Source organism: Schistocerca nitens, chromosome 2 (genome assembly GCF_023898315.1).
Source record: "Schistocerca nitens isolate TAMUIC-IGC-003100 chromosome 2, iqSchNite1.1, whole genome shotgun sequence".
Lineage (NCBI taxonomy): Eukaryota > Metazoa > Arthropoda > Insecta > Orthoptera > Acrididae > Schistocerca > Schistocerca nitens.
In genome coordinates, this window is record NC_064615.1 from 276,931,589 (window position 1) to 276,943,312 (window position 11,724).

General features: G+C 38.7%; 1 protein-coding gene across 1 annotated transcript in view; it reads right to left on the minus strand.

Annotated features, from left to right (window-relative positions):
- LOC126234359 (uncharacterized) overlaps nt 1–10,559 on the minus strand; it is a 102,544-nt gene extending 91,985 nt beyond the window's left edge. The window contains exons 1-2 of the mRNA XM_049943047.1: nt 10,492–10,559; nt 1,010–1,135 (exon numbers count right to left, since the gene is read on the minus strand). Of these exons, the coding sequence (XP_049799004.1) occupies nt 1,010–1,135; nt 10,492–10,546 (181 nt within the window). The 5' untranslated portion in view covers nt 10,547–10,559. The remainder of the gene's footprint in view (nt 1–1,009; nt 1,136–10,491) is intronic.
- Between the last annotated feature and the right edge of the window lie 1,165 nt (nt 10,560–11,724).

Genomic DNA, 11,724 nt, shown 5'->3' on the forward strand with positions numbered 1-11,724 from the left:
ACTGACACAGGTGAAAGTATAGATTGCTGAGGCAAAAACATTCTGTCGGACATGAGTTTTCAAGTGAGCTATTTACGAGATCATTGAAAACTGTAGTTCTGGTCTTACATACAAGCTCACTCAGATGGGGACCTAATCAGAAACTTTAAATTTCAAACACATTTTTACTAACTAGGACAATAATTCATTCTTATAACCATACCTTCACAATTATCTTGCAAATGGCTCATCTGCAGACCTATGTTTACTAGACATTTTTGCTTCTATTATTATATTCCTTTGACCCATTTATATTAATAATAAAACACCCTGTATATTGGTGTGTATGCTCTCAGCCACTTTAGGTTTAGACGACAGTCTATATATCCTTATGTTGACAGAACTAGCAAATTTTGTCTTTTTTGAGATATAGAGAAGATGGACTAAGATTAGTAACTGAATGTTTTATTGGCTTTCAGATTCAATTATAAAAGGTGCAGAATCAATGAAGGACAGTTTAACTTGAATTACAAGGAAATACCATATTTAGTCCATAATACCTGAAGTTGACTACTGAGTATAGACTGAGGCTATTATTCGGTAACCTCTAACAATATAGAGAAAACATCTTGTGAAGCAATATTGAATACACTCTCTGATAACTGCCTTGACCTAGGGCAACTACCTAGGCATGACAGAAATATTTTAGAACTCTCACAACAGACGCAAGTAAGCCAATAAATAACTTAGGATTAGTGGCTATAATGTAATTACAGTGCAAATGGCCGCTGAATGTAAAAAGAGAAATGATTGGAGGGGGAGGAAGGAAATGGGGTAGAGCACATGGAGACAGAGAGATAGATAGAGAGAGAAACCACACTTAGTTATGTCCATATAACTGGGCACCATTAGGAACTGGATGCACGTTTTGTTTACCGTTTCAGTGCATTTATCACAAATAGACACAAACATTATAATACAATTGCTCTTATTATCACAAATTCCCCCTTATTAATGAGTAATTACTTACTACAGTCAAAGGCAGCTGGACAACAGGCATCACTGTTGTTATAAGGATGGCAAGTCAGTTCCCGGTAGTACCTCAACATGGCATAGTTGTGACACTTGTCAGGAAAACATTCTTTGTTCTGTGAAACTGTAACATAAACATGTATTTTGTATAGATGGATCCACAAACAATCTTAACTGAAGAGATCATTGCTCATACCCCTATACAAGGAGGATAATGAAATTGATCCACAAAACAGACATCCATTTGTTGTAGCATCTCAGACATATCCTAAGCTCAGACAGAATGAGGCATCTCAAACAAAATTACCTCTTTCAAGGCAACAAGCATGAATTTCAAAAATATCGGTTGTAATGAGATATTTATTTCAAATGGCCACAACTAAGAGTGCAGAAGCCCAAAAACAAAACTCCTGTGGATTAATTCAACATATGATCATTCGTTGCCCACAGTTGGAGGTCCATGGATCCATTGCATGTCCGAGATACTTTTTAACTTTCTAAATATATCTGTTAAGACAGCTGGGGAAAACTTTCATGGTACTAGAGAGAGCAGTAGAGGGACGATTCGCAAATTACAGAAGTAGTAACATGATGCTGAGAGGAACAGGGTTCAGATACCTGTGTCATAGCACAAGTGAAATCCACACATCAAATACTTCATTGACGATATTGATAAATATCTTATTTATTAAGCAGAAATTTTAGTTATATGAATAATACAAGGAGCGCTATCTTTACAAAAACATCACAGCATTTGTCGTACAGAATTGGATTTCCAGACTGGTAAAAAAAAAGAAAAAAACCCCTCTGAAAAAACTTTTCCTTCTATGGGATTGGTGCCTGAATGAATGAATCATTATGTGTCTAAGAGAGGACATACTTGCAACTTTCCATTTCATCTGTACGTCATTTAGGAGACACTTTGAGTTGCGCGTTCAGGGAAATGTCTAAATGAGCATTTGATTTCACGCCCATCTTAAATGTACTTCTCACCACTAGAAGATCCATCTAAAGACACTCAATTGTGTACAGCAAGGTGCATCTACCAACCAAAACTTTGAATGTACCCTAACTAAAATTGACAGGAATTAGATCTGATACAACTTGCACACAGTTGGTTTAAATCCATCATAGACATGGTATAAAACTGTGTTCTGTTTAAAAAATTACAATTTGTTGCTGTAACTCTCTGTAAAATAACTAAATAAACTGTGTTCATAACTCCACAGGAGGAGTAATGTTTCTTACATATGCCTGTCTTTCTTTTCACTTAATATTTTGTAAGTTACAGATTGAAATACCTTATCTGAAACACGCAACATGATGAAGCACAATCTCAAATAAGCTGCAAAACGTTCAAGTACATCTCAATCAGACTTCATCATGGTGCAAAGATTGACAACATGCTTAAAATGCTCACCAATGTATAATTTTGCACGTCACAAAATGAGAAAGTGTAGTATTCTATGACTATAATATCTATGAGTCACAACTGAAGTTAGTTAGTTCATACAAAACCTGGGTCCAACAAGTTTTGGGGGATATGGAGTGAAATAATCAGACTGGTTCAGATGTAGGCAAAGCATTTCCATTTAAATGCTCTTCAAAAAAAGATGGTCAGAATAGGTATTGTGATGTCAGCCTGACCCAAACTGTAACATGAGGTGGGTTCCTGTCCAACTTTTGCACATAACAGAGATTTTCCTTAGAGCAGAAAACCACATTAGATCTGTGTGAACAGTGATATCTTGCACATGCATAAGAAATATCACTCTTGAGCAAGACACGGCATTTGGAAATTGTGACAACAAATTATATAAGACCATAAGCCCCCTGCTCTAAGATGTCACATAATACATTCACAAACATTGGTGCAAATACTTTCGTTTCCTGTTTGTTAATACATGGTCACACACTGTTGACCACAGTTCTTGGAGTTCAACTGCACTTTTGTGAATGCATTATCTCTGAATGCAGTATCTCTGACACCAGTTTTTCCTAAGGTTTTAGAATCCATTATCTACTACCAGTTATTTGATTACTTGGAGCATAACAACATTCTTTCTGCTCCACAATTTGGCTTTAGGAAGGGCAAATGTACTGTTCATGCTATTGACTCTTTGATAAAAAAGGTGCCTAGTGCGTATGAGGAGAAGAACTTTGCTCAGGCTACTCTTTCTGACCTTAGCAAAGCCTTCGACTATGTAGAGCACAGTTCACTTCTCAACAAATTAGTTCATTATAGAATCATTAACAATAATGTAGATAACATATTTGAATCATTTCTTAATAACCGTAAACAAATGGCGTGTATTGAGAATGAGAGATCGCAGATAGCTGACGTTAAGTGGGGTGTGCCACAAGGTTCAGTTTTGGGACCTTTGTTATTCTTTCTAATGATAAATGATTTACCATTTTATATAAATACTGACTCCATCCTCTATGCTGATGATACTACTTTTTTCAATATTGATTCAGACTTTGATGCCCTTCAAAATATGACCAAAGACACACTATTGCAAGCAGCATCTGGTTCCAAGCTAATGGAGTTTTGCTCAATGGGAGTACATCTCAGTAAACAGTATTTAGTTTAAGAGATTTGCCAGTAGAAGATTGTCTAGGTAGTGTAAAGTTATTAGGTATTGTCATTGATAGTAAATTGTCTTGGGAGCCACACATTAAGTATGTTAGTGCAAGGTTGTCTCGAGTGGTGTACATGTTAAGAAATTTAAAATATCATGTACCTTTGGTTTATGTAAGAACAGCCTATTTTGCTTTTTTCACAGTATCATATCGTATGGACTTTTATTTTGGGGTAATAGTACGCACATTCAGGATATTTTGGTAGTACAAAAGAAAGTTATTAGGATTATTGCAAACTCAGAAAATCATGCCCACTGCAGGCCATTGTTTATTGACCTAAAAATATTAACTGTAATAAAGTTATACATTTACACTGTTTTCTTATCTACAAAAAAATAACTTACCAGAATAGCAGCTTAGACAGAATATACACTCCTACTGCACTAGAAATAATAGGAATATTGACATACCTTACTGTAGATGATCGAAAACATTGAAGAGCTGTGAAGTTATTGGTATGAAAATGTTGTACAAACTGCCTGTAGAATGGGTAGAAACTACACTCGACTTATTTAAGCACCGATTGTACAGTTGGTTATTGATTAATCCTTTTTACTCAATTAATGAATTTTATGAATGTGAAAATTTGATGTCATAGAAGTAACTGTTGGAGGGTGTACCATAATTTCTCTAATGCTGTTATGTAAGATACTTTGTTTATGTTTTTGTAATCCTGACGTTGTCTATAGCTGTAATCAGTTGAATGACAGTAAAATTTATTTTTTAATTTATTATTTTATTGGAGACTGCATTGGTGGTACATGCTTCCTTCTGTTCACTGTGTACCTGTCTTAGACGTTTCCTGCACATTCCTCACTATCAAGTAGGGTTGCTTTACGAGACGGGGCCTTGCAAAAGTGATTGCTAACCAGACTGACTACCTAAGTCATCTTTTGCACTGTCTACAGGCATTCGTGCACCTACACAAATGACACTTAACAGTTTTCAGCAGTGGAACTGTACGAACTCACAACAGCCATAGCTCCACAGTTGCAGCAGTGTAAAATGTAGTTCTGAAACAAAACTATACACTACAGATAACAATGCTTTTTGGCGTCTTCTAAGCAGGGATTCCATTCGTTCCATTAGTCCAAAGTCAGGACAGGTACAGGGTCTTCCTAGACACCCTTGTATAATCCTTTCTACCCAGTCCTTACGAGAGCGATACTTATTACACTGAAGTACATTTGTAGATTCTTCGGTTAATACTTGTTATTTAATCTTTGTAAGTAGGCTCTGGTGAGGCACCTGGCATACCTCTTCACGCTTCTCACAGTTCTGGTTTTCCAGTGTTTGCATGACACTCTCCCAGGAATCAAGCAAACCTGTCGTCATTCATGCTAACAACTTGTATCTGTCTTGTATGGGTCCCACATGCTTGAGCAATATTCTAAGATAAATTGGACAAGAATTTTTTAAGCTATCTCCTATCTAAAGTGACTGCATTTACCCAATGTCCTAAAAACTGGCCACAGTATTTTGACATGTTCCGACGTTGATGCCCCAGCTTGAAGACAAGGAAATCAGGGACCTTATTTGGTTATGGCAGGGCCGTGATTCAGCACACTTTGCCATTCAGGTGCTTGAGTTCCTTGATGAATAATTTCGAGGTTGTTGCATTGGGCATGATTCAGCACTTTCAGTCCCACTGAAATGGTCACAAAGAAGTCTGAACTTCATCACGCTATATGAAGAGGCTATTGCAGCAGGCATGGAGGGAACAGGATGCAATCAAATGCAGATTGTGGCACACGCTGGAACAAATGATGCCTGTCATCTGGGCTCGGAGGTCATTCTTGGGTCATTCCAGCGACTGGCAGAGAAGGTTGTGAAGACTAAGCTTGTGTATAGAGTTTCAACGAAGCTCACATGTTGCAGCATTGTTCCTATATCTGGTCGTGGCCCTTTGGCCATATGGAAGGACTGAACCAGAGACTTTGAAAGTTCTGTGACAAGCTAGGTTGCGACTTCCTGGGCTTCTGCCATAGGGTTGAGAACTGAAGGGTCCCCCTAAATGGGTCAGGTGTGCACTACGCATCGGAGGTTGCAACTCGGGGGTGCACAGAAGGTTCTTCTTTTCTTTTTTTAAGATTAGGCGAGTCTCCATCCAATCCAGATAACGACAGCGGTAGAAACCAGGAAATTCCACCCACAAGCGAGAGTAATACAGTTTTTATGGTGCCAAACGCCCACATGAAAAGCGTAGAAAGCTCACATAATACCATGCACGGAAAGCTGGCTGCTACCTGAAACTGATAGTAGTGAGATTTTTCGGGAAAATTTAAGCGTATTTCGAAAGGCAAATGGGAAATGGAGGTGGTATACTTCTCAGAGTAGACGAGAAACTCAGATCCACCCAGGAAGAAATTGAAGCTGCATGCGAGACTGTATGGGCAAGACTCAATATCAAGGGTGGGCGTAAAATGATAATTGGATCGTTCTAACGCTCACCAAACTCACCTTCTGAAGTAGCCGAAAACTTTAAAGAAAACCTCAGTCCACTTGTACATAAGTTCCTCAATCATACTGTAATCGTCGGTGGAGACTTAAATCATCCAACAATTATGTGGGAAAATTACCGTTTTGTTAGTGATGGGCGTGATAAGGCTTCCTTATTGACTTTACTAAATGCCTTCCCTGAAAACTACTTAGAATAAATAATTGGGAACCCCACTCACAAAGGAAATATATTGGATGTAATGGTCACAAATAGTCCTAACATCCTTGAGGATGCCCGCACCGAAACTGGTACCAGTGACCATCATGCGGTTGTGACAAAATTACCAAAGTTCAAACGACAATTAAAACAATATATATATATATATATATATATATATATGTGTGTGTGTGTGTGTGTGTGTGTGTGTGTGTTCAGTAAACTAGATAAAAAATCAATAGCATCATATCTCAAATACCATCATATCTCAATGGTGATCTCGAAACTTTCAGCAAAGGGCAGGGGCATGTAGAGGAACTCTGGCTCAAGTTTAAAAGAATAGTTGACCTTACACTGGATAGAAATGTACCCAGTAGAAAAGTTCATACGGGGAGGGAACCTCCATGGTATATAGTCACTGTAAAGGAGCTTATAAAGAAACAGGGATTACCTCATAGTAGGTGTAAAACAAAGCGTAGGGCTATAGGTTGAAAGCTGCTAGGAATGAAACGTGTTTGGCTGTCAAGAGGGCAATGAGAGATGCCTTCAGTGACTACCACAGCAGAATATTGTCAAACGATCTTTCACAGAACTCAAAGAAATTCAGGTCTTACGTAAAGACTGTTTGTGGCACCAATGTCATTGTCCAGTCCCTAGTGAATGTGACAGGAACTGAAATTGAGGGTAGCAAATCGCGAGCTAAACTGCATCATTCCATTTCCAAATGTTCTTTTACAAAGGAAAACCCAGGAGAACTACCCCAATTTAATGCTAGTACCACTGAAAAGTAGAATGAAGTATTAGTGTCAGTGAAAAACAGGTGAACTCGTTAAAATTCAACTAAGCTGCAAGGCCTGATGGAATCCTTGTCAGATTCTATACTAAATTTGAAGCTGAATTAGCCCCTCTACTAACTATAATCTGTCATACATCCCTTGAGCAAAAAACCGTGCCCAGTTCTTGGAAATAGGCACTGCTCACACCCACCTGCAGTAAGAATAGTAGAAGTGATTTAAAAAAACCACCGTCCAATATCCTTGACGTCTATTTGTTGTAGAATCTTCGAACATATTCTGAGCTCAAACATAAAGAGGTATCTTGGACAGAATGAACTACTCAATGCCAACTAGCATAGATTTCGAAAACATCGATCATGGAGACCCAACTCGCACTTTTGCCATATGACACAAGGAAAGCTTTGGATCAAGGCAGTCAGGTAGATTCCGTATTTCTTGAATTTCCAAAAATCATTTGACTCAGTACCACACATCAGCTTGTTGTCAAGTATCTAGTGAAATTGGTGACTGGACTGAGGACTTTTTGGTAAGGAGGGCGAAACCTATTATCTTGGATGGAGAGTCATCGTTAGATGTAGAAGTAACTTCAGGTGTGACCCAGGGAAGTGTTTTGGGACTCCCGCTGTTATGTTGTATATTAATGACCGCGCAGACAATACTCATAGTAAAATCAGGCTTTTTGCAGATGTAGTTGGCTCTAATGAAGTACTATCTGAAAGAAGCTGCATAAATATTTAGTCAGATCTTGATAAGATTACAAAGTGGTCCAGAGATTGGCAACTTGCTGTAAATGTTCATAAATGTAAAATTTTGCATTTCAGAAAATGAAAAAAAAAAAAAAAAACGCAGTTTCCTATGACTACACTACGAATTAATCACTGTTTAAGTCAGTCAACTCATACAAATACCTGGGTGTAACCCTTTATAGGGATATGAAGTGGAACGATCACATACCTTAGTCGTGAGTAAAGCAGGTGTTAGATTTCGGTTATTTGGTAGAATTCTGGCGAAGTGCAATCAGTCCACAAACGGGATTGCTTACAAATCGATCGTGCGACCGGTTCTAGAATATAGTTCAAGTATGTGGGACCTTTACCAGATAGGCCTAACAGGAGATATTGAACATATATAGAGGACAGCACGAATGGTCACAGGTTTGTTTAATCGTTAGGAAAGTATCACATAGAACTGAAGGCACTGAACTGGAAGACTATTGAAGATAGACGTGAACTATACGGAGAAAATCTATTAACCGAGAGTTTCAAGAACCGGCTTTAAATGATTACTCTAGGAGTATACTACAACCCTCTAAGTATCGACCACATAGGGATCGTGAAGATACGATTAGAATAATTACTGCACGCACAGACGCATTCATTCATTCGTTCTGTGCACCATACGTGAATCGAGCAGGAAGAGACCCTAATAACTGGTACAATGGGACATGCCCTCTGCCATGCACCTCAGGATGATTTGTTGAGTATAGATATAGATGACACATGTGGAAAAATTAGTACCATATGGCCCAACGTAGCTAGAATACTAGTGATGAATTGCGCGAAACTGTGGAGCCTTTCGATGCTGAGACGATCTACAAGATGTTGAGGACGAGATAGAGACGTACAGGTCTCTTTGTAAATCACGATGGTACACACACTATTTCGCTCGAGACATAGCTTTTACTTTTGAAGACTCCAATGCACAAGATCCTCTTTTGACCAAGAGGTACAGAGATTTGAAGAACACACTGTACTAACCACAGAGGTATTTGAGAAGTCGCACCCCTTAAGCAAATGCAACGGTAGAAATCATAATATGTGGGACAATGGGAAGTACCCTCTGCTATGCACTTGCTAGTGGTTTGCAGAGTATGGATGTAGATGTAGAAGTAAAACCTTAAAAAATTACTTAAATGATCTATTATTTCCGGTGCTTTGAAGTTAACGGCAAAATCAAGCGCACATAATCCTAATCACAATTATTATTTTCAAATCAAAACTGTTGGCGTTTAATTTTCCCCTGAAAAGCTACATAATGAGGATGATGGTCCTTTGACAGCACCGATTGCACAGCATGTGCTACATAAATAAACAGCGTGTAATTGTCCTCTGTATCTTAATATTGCAACTCTTTCGTTTTACTGAAATCATCGATTAAATATTGGCTGTAAAGATCACTCTGCTGAGAAACAGAAGCGTGCGGTCAAGCTAGTTGAACACGATGCCTGAGTTAATTAATAAAGCGCTGTTTTGATGATAAAGGAAGGTACACGTGACACAAGAAGGTAGCGAGTCCGCGGCAGCGAAACTACAGCACATTTTCCATTCGCAGAAAGGCACTCCTTAACGGCGGATCATTTATTGCCATTGTTAAATCACTTATTGGTCGACGTAATGCAATGAATGGAAGTTCGTCAAATAGAGTTCCACTACAAAGTACGGTTAGAAAACCTAAGAAAAGGGTTTCCGAATCATATTAAGAAAAATTTGGGAGTTTTAGAAATATGTAATCAGACGTGTAATCAGAAATCAGATCATGATAAAATTTTTATTCGTGCAGGGACAGTGCTTCTTTATTCTGAGGAAATATTTGGCAATACTGGCAGGAGGTTAGATGTAAACATCAATGTTTCATATTTTAAATCGAAATCGACGTCGTGGTCTTTTTAATGCGTACTATTTAGTGCATATTAGTTCTTGAAACTTCTTATAATTGTCAAATTATAAAAATCCATAGAAGACAGTCTAAGAAAAGTAGTTTTTGTTATTGTCAGAGATTTTACGATTTCTAACTCTATTTTTTTTCTACGAGTCCATGCAATTACGAAAGCACGAACTCGTGACGTTGTTTACGATATCGTGAAGCGAATTAGTATTCGACGGAATCGATATCACATGTCGAATTCGAGGACTGGCAACTTACTTTTTTCCGAGAAAACAAAGAATACTGACCGAATCTTTAAAGTCACGCAGTAATTGTAGTTACGCAGCGAAATTGTTTCTGTATTTAAAAGGAAGGACAGGGCAGGAAATGATTAATTATCTGCAATATAGTAGTGTAATTTCAGTAGGTAAGCCATCGTACTTTTGTTTTTATTAATGGAACTAACGTACTATGTGTTAAACGTCTATTGTTGTAATGGCTTAACGACAGTATTGTTATTATTATCGCCATGCGGTTGGTTGGGAAATAAAGGAAAACAATATGCATGATATGTTTTGGGACGACTGTACACTTCAGTAGGGTTCATAGTTGTAAATAGCCGTTGTCCAAGAAATTGGCGTGTTGCGATGGATGATGTCACAACGCAATAAGCTGGACTGTATTCGGAAGAACTGAACTGACCGTAATAAGCGTAGTTTTCCGCTCTACAGCTTGACTTACCTGATAGTTCAGTAGCAGCCAGCAGGAAGACGGCCACAACGTGCCTCGTATGCATCTCTAGCGTGTCGCCCGCGACAACTGAGCGCTAATTTTCAGCTCGTCGCCTTATATGATTCTCAACTCGGCCCTTCAGAGCGGCACGGTTTCGTCACGCTGTGTCGGCGACTCTGTCCGTATTGTACAAATTACTGAGACGTTCACATATTGGTTCCTTCGTTTTGAAGTAGCGAATGGGCCAGGGGTAGGTTTGCCAGAAGTCCAGAAGATAACAAACATATCCTAAATCTTAGCATTATGTCCGCTGTCCGGGAGAAATTTGAAAAACTCTACTTATGGTGGTTATACGTACAAACCACGACCAGTGAGTGTTTGGTCCACAGGGGATGAATTTATGTGCAGATGTGAAGAACAGAATTTGTGTCCACAATCTACATTTTTCTTCAAACGCAAGTGGCTTCGGCACGGTCAAAGGTTTTCCAGTAAGCGCTGTGTATATTTTGACTGTCATTACATCGCTCGTGCCAACAGATCTCGTTCAAAACTGCCATGGATTTTGTGCAGGAGTGTCATAGCCATACAAATAATTTGCATTTATTATCCGAAATGTACTTGGCTTAAAGCTTTGTTGAGATAAACGCAAGTGCGTTTCGACTCTTTGTCATAAATGTCACAGCTGAGAGAAGTAATTTTCTTTCTCGCAGGAAAAGAAAGAACGACTATCGCTAGTTTTTTGGTTCTGTGTTGGATATCACGGTATTGTCGAGTTTCCGTTTAGAAAAAAAAAAATAATAATGTGACGGCATTGCAAATTGACTTCCTAGTACGCTGAAGAGGAAAACATCGATTTGGAGCTGTGAAGGGATCACAAATTTAGCATTGGAGGGCATCGTGGAGGGTAAAATCGTAGAGGGAGACCAAGAGATGAACACACTAAGCAGATTCAGAAGGATGTAGGTTGCAGTAAGTACTGGGAGATGAAGAAGCTTGCACAGGATAGAGTAGCATGGAGAGCTGCATCAAACCAGTCTCGGGACTGAAGACCACAACAACAACATCCTTGATGAACTAACGTCTTAATCGCACGTACTCGTTCCCCACGTCGTAGGTACTAGTGCTGTAGGTTTCTATTGTGACTACGTTAAAATAAGCACAATGGTTTGGAGAGCTGTAGGTCTATAATACAATGGGGCGAATGTTCACACAATTCAAGGAATTGACTGGCAGCACACTCTT